The sequence below is a fragment of the Cupressus sempervirens genome, chromosome 10, assembly GCF_028749045.1.
Source record: "Cupressus sempervirens isolate cs-2001-9-10 chromosome 10, ASM2874904v1, whole genome shotgun sequence".
In the NCBI taxonomy this organism is placed as follows: Eukaryota; Viridiplantae; Streptophyta; class Pinopsida; order Cupressales; family Cupressaceae; genus Cupressus; species Cupressus sempervirens.
The window spans coordinates 529,929,611-529,952,685 of NC_143127.1; the positions used below are offsets into that span (position 1 = coordinate 529,929,611).

At 37.4% G+C, this 23,075-nt stretch overlaps 1 protein-coding gene across 6 annotated transcripts in view; it reads right to left on the bottom strand.

Annotated features, from left to right (window-relative positions):
* The window catches only part of LOC149534978 (forkhead-associated domain-containing protein / FHA domain-containing protein), a 213,450-nt gene that overhangs the window by 154,474 nt on the left and 35,901 nt on the right, over nucleotides 1–23,075 (bottom strand). For all 6 annotated transcript variants that reach the window (XM_089806771.1, XM_089806770.1, XM_089806769.1 and 3 more), the window contains exon 4: nucleotides 15,605–15,907. In XM_089806771.1, coding sequence (XP_089662897.1) covers nucleotides 15,605–15,907 — 303 coding nt within the window. The remainder of the gene's footprint in view (nucleotides 1–15,604; nucleotides 15,908–23,075) is intronic.

A 23,075-nucleotide genomic window follows, 5' to 3' on the forward strand; every position in this document is an offset into this window, starting at 1 on the left:
TACCTGTTGTTTCGCTTGTTGCTTCCCTCGTGCACTTTCTGTGCTAACAAGGTTGTTCGCTTTGCTTCCCATGCAATCTATTGGGTGGCAAGACGGTTGGCCATCTCCTGCTGACCCTTCTCTGTCGTCTCCCGAGCTTCCTGCCCAGCCTCTGCTCGTCTTCTCTCTATGAGCACCAACTCTGCCAGGGACTTGCTTCGCTCTGTGATCTCTCCACCTCCGGCACACTATGCTGGTAGCAGCTCTAGGTCTCATCAACTGGTCAAACTTCCCACGACTGATAACAGCAACGACTGGGGGTCTAGGGGGATCGCCCCCAGCAAGGTCAAGGGGCAGCACCCCCACGGGGTCCTAGGGCAGTGCCCTGGGCGCACTCCTTGTCACAATACAGGGCGAGGTAACCAAGACCAAATTAGTACTCCAAAACCCACACCAAAATGCATGGAACACACCATTTTTGAGATTTCTTCTGATCCCACACTCTTTCTGGTAACCGCTAATGTTTTCCCTTTCCTTTGGCATCATCCGTTACTCATTCCGAATTGTTCCAATTTGTCATTTTTTTTTTTTAAAAGAAAACCTTCTTTCTCTTCTGACTGCTTGGAATGTACGGCACCAAGAGAAGCCACACTTTCGCTGATCCTTGACTGAAATGTTCGTATGGATATAAGGCTATTAGAAGAAGTACAATTGTCCTTTGACAAGATCGTCGTACAAACGCAACAAATATCCTCCCATAAACTCGTCGTACAGACGCCTCAAATATCCCAAATCCGTACGCCAACAACATGAAGTTAAACCTCCAAATGTCGTACAATGATACCCTCTGATACCAAACGGGATATACTTTGCATGTCGTACAGTGTCTTATCTTCCTGTCATACGGTGTCTTATCTTCATGCCATACAGTGTTCATGACTTAGGCCCAAAATGTCATACGGTCACTTACAGTAATACAGTGCTCCAGCCGTACGGTGATCACAAGCAACCTTCGTACTCTCTCTTGCATCTGTACGGTGTTCGCCTAGCCTCCAGACAAGTATTGGTGATGCAACAGATGTCGTACGGTATCAAGCTGTATAGTGAGTTTAACCTGCCTGCTATCTGCCGTACGGCGGGCTTTAGAAATGCCTCCAGGAACTATGAATGCCTTCAGAACCCTTGCCTCTAGGAACTATCTGAGCATCGTAGGCTGCCTTAGACAACTGGAGAACTCTATATTCCTTATTCCTTATGCCTTTTCACCTACAAAAGACCGTACGAATCATGCTTGTTGGAACACCCTTTACGCCGTATGGTGGAGGTGTCGTACAGTACTTTTTCTTTTCTTTTTTTTCTTTTTTTTCTTTTTTTTCTTTTTTAAATGTTCAACTCTGTCTTACAATGTGCGGTATCTACACATATATACAGTATTTACAGTCGTTCTTTTCTCAATTGTTCGTCCACCCAGGTGCATTATTTCTTTCATGGTAAACATTCAACTTCGATGCGTCAGCCACTTCCTTTTCGTCTAGCATCCATAGTTTTATTGCTCTGTTATCACCCACTTTCTGAATCTGGTACGGCCCGACCCATTTCACTTGAAACTTGCCTTGTTTGATCTCGTTCCGTCCGTCATACTTCAACACCAATTGTCCCGGTTGGAACTTATTCAATTTCAAGTGTCTATCACGTCATGCTTTGCGCCTATTCTGTGTCACCTCCATGGCCCCTTGTGCCTGCAATCGTTGCTCATCAAGTTTATTTAAGGTACACAAGCTCTCTATCCGATTTTCTATATTGACAAGTTTGTTCCCGAAGCTCGGTACCATGGACTCCATTAGCTGCCCCTTCTTGCTGTCAATAACACCTCCACTCCATACTACTGCAACTTTTATTAAACCCTTCCTCTTTGTTTCTTGTGCAGACCGTATGATGTGTCTTTCGTGCTGCTGGCACCTTTCTGTTCTATTCGTGGTTCAATGTAACATTTTCTTTCTGTGCAGTCGTACGGTGGGATCTTTCCTTTTTTGGGTTCGTACTATATGTTATTCCCCTCAGCTTCAGTCGTAACTGCCTTTCCTTCTTCCGCTTCTCTATATTCCTTCGGACATTCATCTTCCTCTTCTTTCTCACCTTTGTCCACCCTTAACATATTACAACTCAGAAAGAGTTCGTAGTCCTCTATCTACTAGTGGTAAAGACCGTTGACAGAATCCAAATCGTCGTCCGTTGATCCTCCTTCCAACCGTAGAACTCCCTCCTGATCTAGTTCCAAACGCTGCCTCCCTTCATCCTCTTCACCTTCAGAGTCTGATGACAGAGCTTCTTCCCTGACCATTTGAGTGTGTAGATCAATGATGTATTTCTGCCCTTTGCTCTCAAGTGATAAAGTGTTTTTCTTCCAGTCGTGCTTAACTCTGGCTTGCACTAGACATCCACGGCCCAGAATAGTGTCGTACCTTCTCCTCTTCAGCGGAATGATAACGAAGTCGAGTAGGAACAGCTGTGTTCCAATCATCACTGGTTGTGTCGTCAGGACTCTCAACGGTTTGATTTCGTGTTGGTCAACAGTCAACAACTGGAATGTAGGTGGCCACAATGTCAGTTGTCCCAACCTCTTCCAAGTATCCTCTGGTAACACATTGATACCGGACCCTTCGTCCAAAATCGTGTCTGTCAAAACAATCCTGAGAATTCCCATTTCAATGACTACCAGATGGTGTCCGAATGAGAGGGCTAATAGCATCGGATCTTCTGCACTTGCACCACCTTCCTTCTCCCTTCCTTGCTCTACTGGTTGCTTAGCAATTGGAGCTATATTCGTGAGTGTCGTACAAAGTTGAGGCATAGTGAGCAACAAATCATTTATCCTGACAAGTGCCTTGGTTTCTAATATTTGTCGTACAATGTTCTGTTCTGCACAGTTTTGTGCAGAGGTACCAGTTGTGTCCTTCAGGTGTGCCATTTCTACCTTCGTTGCTTTCTAGATCTCTGCCCGTGCTTCCTCCAGTCTCTTCTTTTCCTCCGCTAGGTTGGGATATACTTTCGCTTGCTTCCATGTGATGGCCAGAACCTCTTCTTCGTCCGTCCCGATAGTGATCAAATTTACTCCCGACTAGCATTGTCATGATCGTCGGGTCCGCACCATCTACATAACAATTTCGATGTGTTCGTCGTTGTACAGTCTCGGGCAAAGTGGCCCCACAAATTGCATGTGTGGCATTGAACTATCGGTCGACCGTTTGCATCATACTAAATTCGACTCCTCCCGCCATTATTGGTGTTGCCGCTATTGTTGTTGTTGTTTTGACCGCACCAATTATTTCTGTATCCTCCCGACGTGGCACCCTCCATACTGGTGTTCCCATTCCCTCCTGACAAAGACGCCTCCTGTGTGAGGAACACTTGCTGCGGTGCTCTTGTTTTCAGGTTGAAAGGGCATTCCTTTATCAAATGTCCCATGATCTAGCAAATCTCACAAAATTGGTCTTTTGGGCAGGATCCCTTCGTATGGCCTTCTTTCTTGCACTCTGTGCACCATAGCTCATTGCCCTTAGTCTCCTTGTGCATCTTTTTGAACTCCTTCATCATCCGAATCATGTCCTTTTGGAGGGCACAGACGACCTTGCTGCTGCCTTCATCATCGCTGCTATCTTCTCTGAAAGGTGTGTCATTATCTGAATCGGATAAACTATTCTTCTTCTTTTTGGTCTTCTGTTCACTTTCTAGGTTCATTGCCCGGTTGTACACTTTAGTGTATGTCGATGGTGGCACGATCTTCATCTTCTTTCGCAACTTCGGGTGATGAACCATCTTTTCTATAGCCCATCAGCGGGCTTATTCTCCATTTTATTGGCAAGAGTTGAAATTCTGCAATAAACTCCTTTTTAATGTCATCCCAACTGTTTAACTTTTGTGGATCGGTATCAGTAAACCAATCAATTGCCACACCCCGTAGGGTTGCCGAAAATTGCCTCATCCATTCGTTTGTATCCGTTATGCCATTGGCCCTCCAAATCGTTTCGCAAGTTTTACAATGTCGGATGAGATCAGCTGCTCCATCACCATCAAATTTAGGCAACTTCTCCTTTGGTCCTGCCATCCCGACACCGATGCTTGGTATCCCGACGCTGACGCTTGGTGTCCCGACACTAACATTGACGCTTGTTATCCCAACACTGATGCTTGGTATCCCAACAACTGTGTTGTTTGGTGAAGAAAGGTCTCTGTTAAGCGAATCTGTGCCTTCTAGAAGTGTATTGCGGACGAGGAGTTCACTCCACGCTATTGCTCCTTTGGCACTCCGAGTCATGCGAGTCGATTCTCTTCCGTCTAGATTCTCTTCTCTCCGCAAATACAAATTCAAAAACTCCTCCCTTGCTTCTTCCACCAACTCCACCCACTGTCAAGTCTTCTCCAACTAATCCTCCACGCTTCTGTGTCCGTCGGCAATCTTTTGAAACCTCCTTTTGCGTTTGGCTTGCTGTGCCAAAATTAGATTTCCTTGTGCTGTCTGTATTTCATCATTTTCCTTCCGCTTATTCTTATTCTTGTTCAGCTGATTCGGCATTAGTAATCATTCTCCTACCTTTCCAGGTCCATTGAGCAACAAAGCCAAATGTTTACCGTACTGGATAAAGAAATCAATGCATACAGATAATAGAATAGAATAGTAGAACTTCTTTATATTATTCGCATATGCCAAAAGGCGTCACATCCAGATGATAAGATGATTAAAACGATCCCGAAGGGGGGTATTTATACATCTCGAGGAACCTTCCCGAAGGTATTCGTCAGCCACATACAACACGTCGGCTACACAATAAGAACCTTCCCGACACCGATGACATACATCCCGATACACACCCTATCGGCCAATACTGACGACATACATCCTGATACCGACAATATACATCCTAATACCATATTTACTGACGACAACCTCTTTAAAAAAAAAGTTAAAATTTTATCGATTGAAATAAATATTTAAAAATAGTAGTTTATACATATAACTTTTAAACATATCCATTTTTTAAAATAGGTGAAGCTAATGGATACTATATTTTAAAAAATTAGATCTACAAGTTAGATTATTCTTATTCTCAAGAAGCCAAAAACTAATTTATGCCTAAAACAATTTGTTGTTTGTGCTATAACTTATCAAAGACTATGCTAACAACTCTTCTCTGTTTCTCTTTTTACGTGCATTGGGAATCGTGGAAGATGACGTCCTTGACCAACTTAATGTTGGAAGGAAATCATAGATTCAATGGCAAAAATTATAACACCTAAAAGCATCGCATGCTGACAATCTTCAAATATCATTCCCTTGATCAATTATTTTGCGCATAGAGACTCATCCTACCATAGTCCAAGCAGACCAGGACTTGTCATACTTCTCAAGCTCTCTATCACAGATGATTAATCACCTAAAATTCCCTCAAGCAAGTCAGCTTCCAACATCTGAAAACATTTAAAGGAGTTGCATGTGATATCCGACAAGAGTCGAGCATTCTTTTTGAAGAACCATTTGTTCTCAATCATGATTGAAGAACACATGTCCTTATAGGAGCATCTCACAAAGATTAAGGAAATTCGAGATAGCTCGAAGCTATTGGTCCGAAAATAGAGGAAGAAGATATGGTAGTCATCACCCTGAAAAGTCTACCAAAATCTTATAAGCACTTTATAGAGACTCTCAACATTACTTCAACTAATGTTGATCTGAAATTTTTTGAGTTGTGAAACAAACTTCTACAGTAGGATCTTTGGAAACAACAAATTGATAGAAATGCCACCTCATCCTCCACTAAGCAAGTTGTTTCAGCAAAATCATTTCACAAGAATAAAGGAGAATCTCGACAATCTCAGTCATCTCAACAGAAGGGCTTTAGTCAGTCTCAAGATTGTTCAAAGAAGAAGGTGCAATCTAACTATTGTCACAAATATGGCCATTTGCTCAAGGATAATCACAATTGGTTGGCTTTTGAACCGCGAAAGCAGGGAGGGTCTTAGCCTAAAGCCAACACTGTTGAGCACACTGAGCCAAAAAAGTTTGCCTCTTACACCATCATGGCTAAAAGACCTAAAAACCATGTGAAACCTTTTGCTTCATATATAGATTATGTGCTTCTCAGCATTTCATTCACAGGCATGATTGGTTTGCTGATTTTTCTCCGATTACTAATTCAATTATATTTGGAGGTGAAAAGTATATTGTTGTCAACAAAATCAATGTTTAGATACAGTCCAATGGGAGGAATATCATTTTCCTCAATGTATACAATGTTCCTGGGATAGGGCTAAACTACCCTTTGTGAGTTTGGTCATACAACATTCTCCTCTGCTTGATGCGATATTCAGTACACACAAGTGTTTGATTGTTGATTGTGCAACACACACTACTGTAGTTGTTGGCATTGAGGATCATGGTCCATATAGACTTGTGGATACTAGTGATTCTCTTGAGCATGTCTTCGTAGCAAAACCATCTTCTATCAACAGTCTTTGGCATCAATGATATGGTCACCTAACCATTCACTATCTTACTCAACTTGTTTGGGATTACTTATTGCTTGGCCTACCAAAATTTTAAACTTAGAATCAACAAGTTTGAGGAGCTTGTCACGTTGGAAAGTAGCACGAGATGCTATTCAAGGATGGTGACTCATAGCAAGCCTCTAAGGTACTACAATTGGTCCATGTCGATGTACATGGTCCAATGAATACTCCTTATGTTAGTGGGTTCAAGCATTTCTTTCATTTTGTTGATTAGTTCAATAGAAAAATGTAGGTGTACCTTCTTAAAAAGATATCATGTGTTTATTGTATTTCAAGAATTTAAGGGCTTAATAGTAGAAGAGTCTAGTTGTTCTATTATATTTTTTAGGTATGATAATGGTGGGGACTTTGTTCTACTACTTTCTTTTCTTTCCATGATGCACATGGCATAAAAAAATCAGTTAACTACACCATACACCCCTCTACAAAATGATGTCATAGAGCTTCGCAACCACACCATTATAGAAATGGCCAAGTCTATGATAGAAAATAGAAATGTTCCTAAGACATATTGGGCAGAAGCAATGTCTATTGCGGTCTACTCCTTAATCGGTCTCCCACAAATGTTATTAATCGGAAGACACCTAAGGAAGCTTGGACTGGTCGAAAACCTAGGATCGACGATCTAAAAAATTTTGGCTCTTTAGCATATGTTTGGATTCCATGTGCCCAACACTCTAAGTTGGATTTCATGTATTAAAAGCTCATGTTTACAAGATATAGTAACAACCATAAGGCGTACCGGCTCCTTTGATTTGAGTGTCCATCTTCTGTCAGGTCTACCTAAAGTGAGGAATGATTCAGAATCTGAATTGATGATGTAAACCTGACTTTCCTTTGGATGATGCTAATCTTCCACCTCTTGTAGATCCTCTTCCATCTCTAGCTCTAGTTGTTACTCCTCCCTTTGATGTTGACACATCTACTCTCTGACCTAAATGGTGTGCTAAGACCATTAACCATCTTCGTCCTGATGAACTCATTTAGGGTAATCTTCTAGAAATAAGGGCAAGCAACCAAATACAATTAACTTTGCTCTCATGGCCAACCTTCATAGTATTTATGAGCCTCAAACCTTTAAGGAGGCAAAAGGGATTCCAGAGTGGGAGCAAGCTATGGATGTGAAATATCAGAGTCTTATGAAGAATGATACCTAGATACTCTTTGATCTTCCTCAAAGAAGAAGCCCATTAACTGCAAATAGGTGTATAAGGTCAAGTATCATGTAGATGGTACCTTAGATAAACACAAGGCCAAAATTATTTGCTCGAGGGTTCACACAACGAGAGGGCATTGATTATGAGGAGACTTTTGCTCCTACCAAGATGAGTACAATTCGTCTTCTTATCAGCATTGTAGCTTAGTTTGAACGGAAAGACCATCAGATAGATGTTAAGAGTGCCTTCCTCAACAATTTGTTGCAAGAAGAAGTCTACATGACGCAACCTCCTGGTTTCAAGCTCGCTAGCAAAGACCACCAAGTGTGTTGACTCAAGAAAGTACTCTATGGACTCAAACAAGCCCCTCGAGCATGGTACATCAAGATTAATCACTACTTGGTTACTCATGGTTTTCAATGTTTCCCTTCTGACAATAATTTGTATGTCAAATGCTCTGGTGATCATATTCTTTTTTGTTGTCTATGTGGATGACTTGTCCATTACTGGCAGTTCGGCACTTTTGATTGCAAAAATCAAACCAACCTATGCAAGGATTTCGATATGATCGATGGTGTTGAGGTTTGGCAGACTAATAGCAACATCCTTATTTCTCAATCGAAGTATGCCAGGAACTTGCTTGATAGGTTTCATATGCAGGATTGTAAACCTACTTCTACACATATAGAGAAAGGATTGAAGTTGTCAGCCAAACCTGTTCTCCTCCTCTTGATGAAATTGCTTATAGGAAACTAGTGGGTAGAATCATCTATCTCACTACCACTAGATCTGATCTCAATTTTGTGATAGCCCCCAAGGCTAGTCATTAGGTTGCAGTGAAGCATGTGTTGTGTTATGTTAAGGGTACCTCTAATTATGTAATTCATTACACAAGGAGTCATGATTCCAATCTCAGTGGGTCTACTGATTCAGATTCGGCAGGTTAGGTTGATGATAAGATGTCAACTTTTAGATATGTATTCAATTTGGGATCCAATGCAATCACCTAGACTACTATGAAGAAATATGCAATCTCACTCTCCTCTAGAGAAGCATAGTATGATGCTAAGGTAGCTTGTGAGGCGGTTTGGCTTCATTGAATACTTGCAGATATGCATTTATCTCAAGTAGGCCCGACTCCCTTGCTCTATGATAATCAATCAAGGAGTTCTCAAACTTGCTATCAAAGGTTTCTAGTTTTGATTGTGTGTGCTTTTAGCATCAACGTTTCGGATCACACTTTGTGATCCATCATCAAGGTGAAAAACAAGTAAAATCTCTTGCTTTTCATCCTGATGATGGATCACAGAGTGTGATCCAAAATGTTGATGATAAAAACACACACACAATCAAATCCAAAAACCTTAACATCTCTTGCTTTTCATCCTGATGATGGATCACGGAGTGTGATCCGAAACATTGATGCTAAAAACGCACAATCAAATCCAGAAACCTTTGAAAGCAATTACGATGGATTACATTTGATATCTTTGAGTTCTCAAACTTGTCAAGAACTTGGTCTTTCATGAAAGAACCAAACATTGGAACCTTGGTTGAAGAATGGATAATTCACTTGTAGTATATTCCAACAGCAGAACAAATTGCAAACATTCTCACCAAGCCTCTTGGTCCAGATAAGTTTGTTAATTCGGTGGACAGCTTGGTATTGTGGACAGTTGATCATTAAGGGAGGGTATTACAATATTATTATTTATTACGTTAATGGTCATCTTTAGACTTTTTCATATAATGTAATTTAGATAGATAAGATCATTTCTATGATCTTCAGTGTCTTATTAGAAACTTTCTATTTTGTCCATTTGTTAAATTCTTTATGATGATCACTTCGATAAATTCTAAATACATCAGATATTTCACCAATTACTTAGTGCAATAAATGACAGTACAAAGTACAATATTTACACCTATAAAACCTTGGAAAAGGTGGTACTCTGCAAATCAGTAGTAATCATCAGTCACTAGAACCAATAGGGCAATGTCTAGCTAGGAAGGTCATCCTCATGGGCAAAGATATCTATAGGTGTGGCTGGCTACGGCAGTTGTGGTTTCTACACAAAGTCTCAAATGGCATGAAAGACTGGATTCTATACTTGCATCTCTTGTGTAGGTTTGGGGTACTTTTCTAAGGAAGTTATGCAGGAGACCATTAAAGGTTGAGATCCTAAGATCAATAGTTGGAAGGTAAGATCTCTAATGGTAGTCTTTCCCAGTTGGAAGAGATCCAGAGCTTTTGCAGAAAAGATAATCAAGAATGTATTGATTAGTTAAATCAGCTAATGATTTCTTTTATTCTAACATTAATAAAACGAAAAATTGTTAATTGAACTCTTTTTCATCTGAAGATAGTGATTCAAGAGATATTATAGATTTCTTCGGTTAGTTAACAAACCTTTAGTTATTCATGTTCTTGTGAGAAGTAGTTATTTTTGTTAACTAGAAACAAAAGAAAATTTATTTACTACAATTAGTTTGTTATTTACTTATTTTAATCTTATTATTGTTTGGTAATAAGTTTGTATGTTACCTCTTGCATCTACAAAATGATTCTAAATTGGACAGCTAGTTGTCAATACTTTTCTTATAATTTCTTGCCCTCATCAGTATATGTAAGCTCTTAACTTTCCCACCACAAGAATATGGTGATTAGAAATAGCTAGGAATTTAATGATTGCATAGATTTATGTGGAATTTTAGCTAACACCCTCCACGGATTATTATATTAAGTTTCAATGCAACAATCCAGCTTGGTACGATAATTTCATCATCTAAACCCATGCTCAACAAAATGGCATGTTCATGAAACTCAGTTGTAGTGTAATGTCCCCTTTCTAGCACACATTGTACAATGTTGTCATTAGCTTATTTCTCCATGATCTCGTTGGCTAACCAGGATTTTTAAAGATCTTGATGATATTTAACCTAGGCAGTTTCAATTGCAGGCCATTCTGAAGGGCTTTGAGGCAATTTTGGGCATACTTACTATTTATAGTATGTCCCTATGGGCATGATTGGACATCCACTGGCAATGACATGTTGATGGTAATTGTTTAAAATCGACAAGAAGATTTACTTATCATTGATATGCTTTGTTATGTGTTATTAAAGATTGTTTTATAAAGTTAAATTTGATTATTAAACTTTATAGATGCATAGTCTATAGTTTCTGGAAAATATTTAAATGAAATGGTCCCTTTTATTTTATAACACATTAGAGACATAAAAGGTGAATGTGGAAATATTAAAAGAAAAGGAACTCACAGAAAAATGGGAGCCACAAGAAAATAGGAGGAAAAGACAAATCCCAAAATAATAGGGAAAGGCAAAAGTGTTATGTTATTTATGCCACATTGACAGAACAAGTGTGAGAGCTCATGTGAAACAAATATAAAATGGAATAAAGAGCGCTCTTCCAGCATGCTTGGTGAATATTTGAATTCGGTGAATTTGTGTAATTGTTCTCTAGGGCTTGAAGGACAGAATCCCTATATGCTATAGATCTTGAAGTTATTGAAAGGTACAGCCTTGAGATCCATTCTCGGGCTTCAAAGTAAATCTGGAAGTTAGTGAGAAGCTGCTAAAAAGGATCTATTTGGAAGATAGTCTTAAGTCTTCATTTGAGTAAGTTCCAACCTCTTGCTATTTGATTTATTATTTGTGTTAGGGAAATTCGAATTGCATATACTAGCATTGGAGTGCTGAGAATTCGTATGAGAGATGAGCATATCATGGCCATACCAGACCGGCACACATTGAGTTGCATCTACATCCATTGTTGGTCGTATTTCTCCCAGTTGGGCCATATTAATACCCAGGCCAGGATGTGTGTGTATACCAGGCTGTATGTGGGTTTAGGAAGAGCTGTGTTCTCATATTTGGAGGCATTTTTCAGTTGGCAACCCTGCTACAGGGAGTCATCTACATCAGGGGTATCAAAGACTGAATTTGGGGGCCCATAGAGTCTCTTATCTGGGTGATATGTAACACTGGTAAACCATGGTTAATGCAGGAGTGGGATGTGAATAATTTCTACATCTAGATTGTATAAACATATGTTAACCCTAAGCCAGACGATTGACCAGGTCTGGGCGATATGGCACACTGGAAAACCATGGTTAATGCTGGAGTTGGATGTGAATAGTTACTACATCTTGATTGTATAAACATATGTTAATCCTAATCCAGAAGATTGACCAGGTCAGCAATATTTTTTACTTCTGATTTTGTATTGAATAGAGTCTGGAATAAACCTGAAAATCACTACATTATTAACAGTGGCCTATTGAATGAAAGTCTGTTTGTAGTTATAATTTCAGTATCGTGTAATTTAGTTATTGCAAGTATATTGTTCTGTATCTGCTTTCTCTTTCTATGCCATATGAAATTCAGACAGAGTTGAGGAAAACCATCATAAACAGCAGCAGACTGAAACTTAAAGAAAATTGATTAGCAAGTGAACTGTTTGACAATATTCCTGAGAGTTTAATAGGACAAAATTTGACAGAACAGGGAGTTATTTTTACATGTAGTCTTTAACACTTTTGACTACTTGCTTAACTATAGAAGCCACTCTATTTTCTTATTGGCATCATCACCAAGTGGATAAAAAAATTTCCTCAAAAATCGTTGAAGCCATCACAAAAGTATAGTAGTAGAATTTTTATCTTCAAACATGAAAAGTCACTCTCTTACCATAAAAGTGTGTCCCATATTTTGAAATGATCATGATGGGACTCTAAATTTTGGCAAATTTTAGAGCTCCAAGCACCATGGCAAAGGGAAATCTTTAGATCTTACCCACTACTAATATGCTTCAAACCAATAAAAGTCATGATGAGAATGGTGGGAGACACTATGATTATTGAAATTGATGAATGGACTGTCAAACTGTGGTTTGTTTTTCATGGAATATGTGATGGTGAACTAGCATGCCATACTGGCCCAATGACTTCTGTTGAATACTTGAGTGCTGACAAAGTGTGAGAAATGTTGGATGAGTTATCTGCTGAAGCTTTGGAACAAAAGGTTAAAGAATACGGTGTAACTGCTTCAAATACAAAGAATTTCCTTTCAAATCCATTTCCATTCAGCCTTATATTTGCAACGCTCAGAAGTGAGAAAGGCTGAGCAATTATTAAAGTGTTATACAGTCAAAATAGTACTACAATCAGAATAAAAATATATATGAACGACACTACTTGTGATACCATGTATATGTGTAAGTATGCTGCCTTGTGAATTTCTGGAAGCAATATTTTCAATGATATAGAAACATCAACACATCTTAAATCCCGCTTGGATTTGGAAAGCACAAAAGCAGAACAGAAGTATGGTATGGACCAGTCATCAGATATCCAAGGATATAGCGCATAAGATGCAAATATTTGGCGACCCTGTGATCAATGTTTTCAGCAGAATAGAAATACAAATTGTATCTGTATGAAAGCCAATCATCAAGTTCCAAATCACATGATACCTCATGCGAGGAGGCAACAGCCAATGGCCTTGGAGCATGTGTTTCAAGTACTAAGACAATGATCAGGTATACATTAATATTTGGGGAAGCCCGATGAAAAGCAAAATAACTGGCAACAATGATATACCAAAGTCATAAAGAGAAGCCATCGTAGACTCTATACAAAAGGACCCATTATAATATCAACTCATATGCTTGGTGAATAATTTGGGTTGGGAGCTGCTTGCAGAATGATCTTCACCCACTCAGCGGCATCAATAAGAGGACAACATCTAGACAGGAAAACATGACAAAGGAGTAGTCATCGAAGCAATGAAAGTCTCACAAATTCGATACACGTCATTAGCAAGGGAAGAACAGTAGGAGTTTTACAGGTGTTCAAATGCACAGGATACAAATTTGTTAGATTCCAAGGTGGAGCATCCGCAGCCAAGTCACAGGTAGAAGTTCCACATCACAACGAAAATCCACATGACCATAGAACGGTGATGACTTATACAGCGTTCAAGTCAAACGAGTATCGTGTGTTGCAGAAGATCATGCGATTGCAGACAACAGAGAGCTTGAATTAAAATTACAACTATCAGGTGCTCTATACTTTGGAAAAGTAAAGTATTTGAATAAAATACACCTTGGCATCGTGGATTTTTATTTTATCGGGTGGGATGTGTATGCTGCCAGCATTTTACTTATTTTAGTTTTGATCACCGATAGAAGGATAATCAAGAGGTGCAATTAATATGTGAAAGGGTGTAAGTTTTAAATTTAAAAGTCACATCCTTTGGAATTAAAAGATATAAATAGAAGAAGTTTTATGAAACGAACAAGATATATTCAAACAATTATATTCAGATTTATATTCTGGAGAAAGTATTTTATATTTTGTACGGAGGGATAAGGAGCAGTAATATGACTTTGTAACATAAATTCAATTATTTTATTATTTTTCAATTATTTTATTTTAATAATAAAATAAGAAGTCTTTTGTTTATTATTACAGGCATGGAATCATCCTTTCGTCCTTTGTAATTATTTTCTAGAATTTTGGATACAATTTAAATGTCAGATAAGTGGACATGGTCATTTAGCATTTTAAATTTGATCATCACAGATATTGTGAAATATTAAATCATTTCCAATTCTGTGTCCAGTTTGTCTCCCTACCAGAGGAGTTAAAGCTCAATCTGGACAACTTTAAGATTGCATACATATTTGATCTGTCGCATCTTGATTATTTTATTGTTGGCAGTATAAGTGCTTAAAAACATTATAAAGTTGTACATAAAATTTCACTGAAGTTGACTCCATTGCTCGGATGAGCAGAGGCACTGGTCTTTTATTATTGAAATCAAAAAATCTATATGTTCCTTCTACAAACATCAAATCCATTATTAACAAACTTTATAAAAAACATTTAATTATCAAGTCTCAGCATCTAGTTTCATTTTGATCGAGTTCAAGGACCTTGCCAGTCGGGGAACTCCAAAGCTTAAGTTTGCTATAGAAAAGCTCTGAACCAAAAGATCAGGTTCGAGGAGAAGGTTTACCCACCTAGGTGTAGCGGAGCCTGAAATGCAAGGGAATCAAGGCGATTCTCGTTCGTTGGTCAGAACTGATTGAGAAGTCTTATCGGAGAAGTGGTAGGCTCTTGGATTTCCAATCTGCGGTTTTCGGAACCAACAGATCAAATGATATTTTTTGAGCTTTAAGCACATTATGGACACCAAAATACACCTCCATTTACTCAGTTCAAGTATCTAAAGACTATTCGAGCTTCAAAAATTTTGATGTCCACCTTGGTTTCATCTTTAAATGGGGTTGTTCTAGATCTTACCTCAAGCTCCTTCCTTCCAAGGTGCAATCAAGGTCACCCTTTTTCTGTTTGCCATCATCTCTAATGCCAGAATTCTTGGCTAGAGCTCAAACTAGGACATTGGTAGATGACTAGTCATGGGTCATTGGTGCTTGTTTGGTCATATATTCCCTGTTGCTGAGTTATCTATTGTTGGTGCTTAATTACATGCTCATAAGACTCTTCAAGGCTGAAACATTTGCATTAGTATCACCATTCTTATTGCCTGGTTCAAACAGCATGTTTCTATCTTTAAATTCTGAGGTACTAGACTTCATTCACTTCAGACCTTAGTCACTGTCATACAATTTCACTTCCACTGATTTCTCATGAGCTTGAACCTGCTTTGATACCAAAATGATCTGTAATCACAACAAACTAGTTTTATGGTTTACAAATGACTAAAAGGTTATTGTATTCTTGTTCAAATTACTATTCTATCCCTCGGAAGCTGGACCATCTGCAAACAAACTAAAAAAATAAAGAAAAGATACAATCACCCCCAATACATATCTTAAATCATTTCAAAATGAATTAATCATTTAAAAATCTCCTTACAGATTGGAATTCCAAAGGAAGCTGAGGATGAGGATGAGAACATCCATGTATGCCAGGAACAGAAGCGACCAGATATGCAGAAGCCTTTGTAAAATCATACTGAGTCAGTTCTTCAACCCAATGTGCTTCACTAGGAACACGAGAAATGAGGGTAGCAATAAAACCAGCCAAATGAGTAATGAAATCTCCATCAACAGTACCCTTGGATTCAGAAAGTGATGGACATTTAAAAAGGGATAGAAAATCCTTTGTACTTCTGAAAGGAAAATCTTGCCACCAAACAGTGTTTGTCACATGAAGCCACTGCATCATACATTTAATATGTTAGACACCACTGTGCAGATCTCACAACCCATTTGTCTGCTAATGTGTTATTAAAAGATACAGCATATATTGCAAAGGCAATGCAGTCAACAATTAGACACAGATCTATTAGGACACAAAAATTTTAAAATACTTATATTGAAACATATGATTCATTAAATGGGATTGAAAGCAATTTAGAGGAGGATGAATTAGAAGAACACCCAAAATTTGAAGATTAAAGAGGTTAGACCACTGAGAATGTAAATGACTGACAAACCATACTCTAGTTCTTTTATACTCAACGTTGGTGTTATGAGCAAGATAGATTGGATAACTAATAACTCATATGGCAAATCCTTCATGTCAAGATCCAAACAATAGGAGAACACAGAGAAACGTTCTATACTGTAGCACAGAATATATACAAAACTTTGATTCTTTTAAAAACATTGAAATAATAAGCACATGTAAAACTAAGTATTTACTTAGAAAATAGTACAAAGTTTTCTATTTACACATTTTAACCAAATTAAATGACTATTTGTTTTACTATGTTACTATGTCCTGGAATCAGATTCAGATGCAATTCAACTGCATAATTAGGCAGGGTGCAGTTTTTAGCAGTTGGTATCATGTGGTGATGGACGTACCAAGGCAATTCTATGTTAGGTGTGACATTTCCAAATCAATTTCAGGGTGATTCCAATGACAATTGAACCTTTCAGTGCAATTGTTCTTGCTTAAGCAACCATCTTGAAACCACAAGCAACCATCCTAAAACCCTAAGCAACCAGATATAACATATTCCGTCTATTTAACAACTTGCAACAACAGAATCAAGGCATTCCATGTACCGCAACAAGTTGCAGCAACCGCGAATATGCATTTAATGTTATACAACTGTAATGTCCCCATTTATGACACTACATGAATTACTGAATTCCTTCTTCAATTATCTACTTAGTGCAATGTGATGGAGATGCAAATATATGACTTACTGTATGTATGAGTGCAACCGCAATGAATTACAGTGATAATGAATTATATATATGACTGGTTATTATGAATGCCACAATAATGGAATATAACTAAATATAATCACAATGCAATGATGATGCAGTGATGTACATTTACTGGTAATTCAAAATGTAACTATGAATGCTTCTACTTTCAGATGTAATGTTGTAGTCAAGAAAATACAGATTATATATATATAGGCTGTTTCTCATTTAGCAATGTATTGTATGCACATTACCCTATGAGCTATCTCTGATCTTCAATATAATATGTGCTGCAAGCTACAAGATAAACAATATCTGGCAGAGGTATGCCATCTCACATGTTCAGATATTAAATATGCAATTAACTCTGTACAGAAGTTGTCTCTTATATACCTTTGTTAATGAATGCTCTTTAGTGATGTCGTCTCTGATATGCAATTGATATGATATGCTTGCACTGAATGGATTGCTGTAGCAACCAACTGTGCTCTTATTATCGAGCGGTTTCCACAAAGGATAATAAGGTTGTAAAATCAATTCTTCTTCAATAGTCATTGGAGAGCAGATCGGCTAACATAAATATATGCTGAGAAGGCACAATGGAAAAAGCCCAATCTTCATAACCAGTAAGTGCCATTAACTTTAATAATCATTTAAGATTATTATGAGTGATCATATGTAATTGTTGTTGAGACATCATTTTTGACATATGCCAAGTATCAATGGAAATGAGATAAAGCCATTGCTGAGTATATAATTGTTATACTTCTCACTACTGGTGGCTGTAGATGTACCATATCATTCCCCTAGTATGTTGTCCACTGGCCATGAGACAGTTCACGTCGCCCAATTCATAGGATACTGACCATAATTAGATAAGTCGCTTTCGTTTGTATTCATAATTGATATTCTCCTATCGGCTTTAATAATATTTTCTCATCGACCGACATCTATTACTCTCTTCACTTTGGCAATAATTGATGTGTCACATAGCCCACTTTCCTTTGACTCACTTGCGTATTTATCGTCAGCCCCATATATCAACATCAAGCACCCCCCATGAAACATATATGAATATATTTGTTTCTTAATGAAGTTCTAATAGTCTATCTTCTTTCATGACCAAGAAAAATATTTCTGACAACTTCAGACTCGGTCTGTACTTTCCACTATTATCATATCTATACACTGACGCCACATGGGTAATTACTACTTGCATATTCTTGGTATTGCCAATGCCTTAATTGATCTGATAACTGGCATTGGCCATGCTCTTCACAGTTTACAAATACATATCTATGTAGTTGGTATATAAATAAATTTCAATCTTTAATTGATATTTATTTTAATCATTTTTTTTTAATCTCCCAAATTGAGGATATTACAACAATTGCTTTTGAAATAAGGCATTTTTTTTGTGGGGTTTGTCACCATCACCGCTTAACCAGAACAGTAAATAACTATCTAAATGAGTGAATATTTGCTACCATCATCACCACTTAAATAAAAACTATAATACCAAACTAGTGTTAAAATACAAATCAAAATTAGAGATATCCAGACGGTGAAAACAAATTACAAACATGACACTTACATACCCAGTTGTTGCTTATGGAAAATAATGGACATGCAACAGAAAATTCCAGCAAATGAGGCCTTCTGAAACCTAGTTGCTAAAATCAAACACTCCCAACAAGTACAGCCAGCAAGAGATCAACAAATAGGTATGCAAAGAACTCCAAAAAACTTCTCAATCATCTCTCAATTTAATCGCTAGCACTGCAGCTCTGAAAAATGAGGAAGATGATATCAAAAACCATGGAAGCTCAGTTGTGATCTCTATAAGAAATCACCAAGATATTTTTCAGACTGTATCTTTCAACGACATGAAGAATGCCGCCTACAAGAGTCTCATCCTCAGAAACCAGCTAGAAGCATAAACTTCCTCGAGAACACAAGCACAAGTGATAACAAAATTCAAATAACCCTAAATGAGATCCCCGGTCCTCTCTTTATAAGTTTTAGCTACTTTTTCAAAATAAGCCCCAATTTGCTTTTTTTTTAAATGATTTTTCCCCTATTTTTTTGGGAATGCTTATTTGCTATTTTTTGCGAATGCTCTTCTGCTTTTTTTTATTTCCATGAATGCTTTTCTACATTTTTTAGCAAATGCTTTCATTTAATACTTCCCCCATGTAACTTCTAAAAAAAAGACCACTTTGAAATAATACACTTTATTTTAAATATTTGGCCCTACAATAACAATAAAGTATAACTTAACTTCATAAATCAATAACTTACTGTTATTTAATTTAATAACTCTAGACTATATCAAATGTCAGAATCAAGATCAAAACCAATTCCAGGGATATTACTAAAAAAAAGAGGAACTCTATCAATGCTCATCACTAGCTTACTAAAATTAATAAGTACAAGAAAACGTCTTTGAAAAGGCTTCAGAAAAGGTTGCTACACTTATTATATCTGTCCGAACAAATTGGCAAAATTAAAATACCCCTTTGTTCCTGCTAACACCAACCAAGAAAACCTACACCAACTGCACTATAAGAGAGCTAGAAAATGGGGACATATAGTCTGCCCTTCCCAAAGATTGCTTGTCCTCAAGCAATATCAAAGCAACCCCACAATCATAAAATTGATAAAAAAATGTAGCCAAGAATGATCCTAATGTCCCAAGTGTTGTACCATCTTGTAAAAACACTAGTGTTACACAAGGACGCATCCACCCCGAAACCCTAGCATTCCCAAAACAGGGATGTCCCCGGGACTTAGGGATGTCATTCTTAAGTCACTAGCTGCACCGCACGTCAGTTGTTGATCATCACCTGAGGTCCGATCTTCTGAGGGATGATCAGAGGTGTAGGATCCCCTATTAGTTCTGACCCAAAATTAAATCACAAAATCTCACATACATAGCATAAGCATTTTGTCAAACACTTGTGTGGAAGTCTTATTCAGAAATTGTCACTGTCATTCCCAAGCAATTATGTCAAACACTTCGCATGCTTCCTTATGAGCAATGCTTTTCTTTACAGATCTTATGTATTCAGGTTTATGAATGTTTCATCCCATAACAATGAAGTCAATGGTGATAAATGACACAAAAATAGTATACATTCATCTACTGGAAAGACAATAAAAATCTGAGAATGGAATCTACTAATATCAGCCTGAAAACATGTTATCTGTAGTCTAGAGATGACCTTAATTTCCTTGAAGGCTGCAAGGCTGATATTCACAGTAAATCTAACAATATAACTTGCTCAGTCATCAATATAAAAGGGTGAGGCTGACATATCTGGAAATAATCCGCCATTGCAGATTTTACATCAGCCATACCAACTGTCCTTGGGATGTCTGAGCAATGGAGAAGAAGAGAACAGCAAATTCAGTCTTCACATTACATTTGATAACATTCTTTCTTTCAGCAATGTTTGCTATGGACAGCAATTGACAACCAATCTCGGTTAATCTGTGAAACACCTAAAGATTGAATTTCTGGCTTTTATTACTAGTAACAGAATAACCACTAATTCACACAGCAAGACAACTCTAGCATGTGTTTATTCAAACTCCTTGGCAACTAATTGGTGTAGAGACAAACTGCAGTTCAAACATTAAGAATAATTGATTAGGTTTAATAGCCAAATCTTCTTGCATCTAATGTCAATCCGGGGTCATAGACTAATGAAAGGTATAATGGCTATCTGCTAGTGAAGATAGCAAGCCAAGTGGGGATGAATGCAGCTAGAACACATGGAAATAAACCTACAGCAGACCAAAATAAAAATGGCGACAAAAATTGTCACTTCTTGGAGACAGGAATTAAACTCACAACTCTTCAAAAAAACAATTCTAAAAAAAAAGTAGAAATCGTTATAAAGCATCAACATTTAATCTAGAATATGATTTTGCAGGAAATTAATAGCAAACCACACAAATCTGAATTCACAATTTAATCTAAAGCAAATAAGAATCAATAACAATTATGTACAATTACACAAATTTATATAACAATTTGATGTATAAGAGGATGGTATGAAACAACATTTGTATACACACGCGACTTTCTTATCAACCATAGCTCTTTGTTCAAGAGATCATTCAACATATCAGAGAGCTTAGAACCAAATCCCTAATAAACTTCAGATAGAATATCTATTATTCATTGAAATAAATGTACAAGTGCATGGCTCCAACAATTTGAAGCTTTTGCATAAAGATACATTGCAAGAGATAGGAGAATAGAAAGTTGTAATGCACTGTCCGAGCTGGGGACATTAAAGTGGTATTAGAGCATAATCCTGCCATCCTATGGAAAATAATGAATGCAAGCCAATGATAGAGAAAATAGAATCTACAAAAAGAACCAAACAATTGTAAAGGCAATACACGATAAAGGTTGTAAAGATGTAGGATATCGAAAGCATATATTGTACTTTCAAATACAAGGATCTCACATAAGATGCATAAAGAGGATAACAACACTCATGTAAAGAATAACACTTGGAATTGTTGATTAGCCATATCAGAGAGAATCACAAGTCAGAAAAGGAAATACCAAAGGACATAAATGGTAATTGTAATGTCCTTGTTTTGGCTGACATCGTTTTGCGTGCCAGATCAGTCTATCACGGACTCTCGTAGACTGGTGGTTGTGAGGAGAGAGTCATTCTGGCGTTTATTTGGGGATTGGATGGCTTATTATGCTCTTGGAGATATTATTTTATTTATATTTATCATTACTTCTTATATGGGGCCCACATGTTATAATTCTAAGCTGAGTTGCACTATTTATTTTATAAAGTTATTTAATAATAAAAGTGCATTATAATGGATGCTTCTAGAAGTTCTTAGTAACTTCTTAGAAAAGTGAATAAATGGAGGGCTTGGCCTCTCATTTGGACATACCGGATTTGATAATTCTACTACATTTTCTCTTGAGCATTTGTGGCACCATCTAGGTCTGCAAATATTCAGCATAATCCTTGAGAACGATACCTCTCAAGAGATTGCATAACTGAAGAAGTGAAAGACCTTCTGAAGGGTTGCACTTTGGAAGTGGTATTCAGCCATTTCAAATTGAGCTTAATTTGAATACTCAGACTACCTGAGGGTTTGAGTTTTTGAAAGCAATCCGAAAAAAACAGTCTGAAAAAGCAGTTCGAAAAAGCAGATCCGAAAAAGCAATTCGAAAAAGTAAAGCGAAAAAGCAGATCCGAAAAAAGCAAGTGAAAAAACAGATCAGAAAAAACAAAGCAGAAAGGCAGCATTGGAGAAAATTATTACAGCCATCTACAATCAAGTTCCTTTGGATATTACATGCATTGTTCTTATCATTTAGATGCATATTAGGAGGTAAGGCTATAGGTGAAATGTTATAACAAATTTAAGCATTATTCATGCAGATGCAAGCCAAAAGTCTTGGCCATTTCATACTAGCATTGTAGTTGATATTTTATGTGCAATAAAGGAGACATAAGTTGTTGGTCTGATATAGTGTAATTGAATATGTATTTATCATTCATGATCAGCTTATTAGTTTGCATGCCAATTGTTTGACAAAATGTCAATTGGCTGTAGGTTCTCTTTTTTGGCATAAATAATGTTATAATTTTGCATCCCAAGTGTTTGTCAAAATTACTAGTTGTTGTAGCTGCATATTGCAAGTAGTTTCAGTCACATATATGCATTGAATATTGTCAAAATAAGTTGCACATTCATGTTAGGTCATTGTTTAGTCAATTCAGAGTCTTCTTGCAAGCACTCTTATTGATGCTAAGTGAAGGAAAGAGCCATAAAAGCAAACTGAAATTTTATATCAGTCATATGACCCTTGTATGTAAAGTGTTTTCTTGAACCTTTATCAGCATTTTGGGATCAGATTTGAGCAGGGTCATTACAGTAAAGACAATTTGTGACATGAAAACAGAACAAGACTTCAGGAGAATTGTATGGCACTAAGTAACTATGAGTTTTGGAAATAGATAAAGTCTGTCCCAACAATTATATAGATGGATAATCCTAAGGGATATCCATAGAGACCTTAGGATAAGATAAACTCTCTCCTAAGGATTAATTAGAGATGGATACTCTAAAGGGGATATCCATAGAGGCCTTAGGGTGAAATAAGGTCTCTCCCA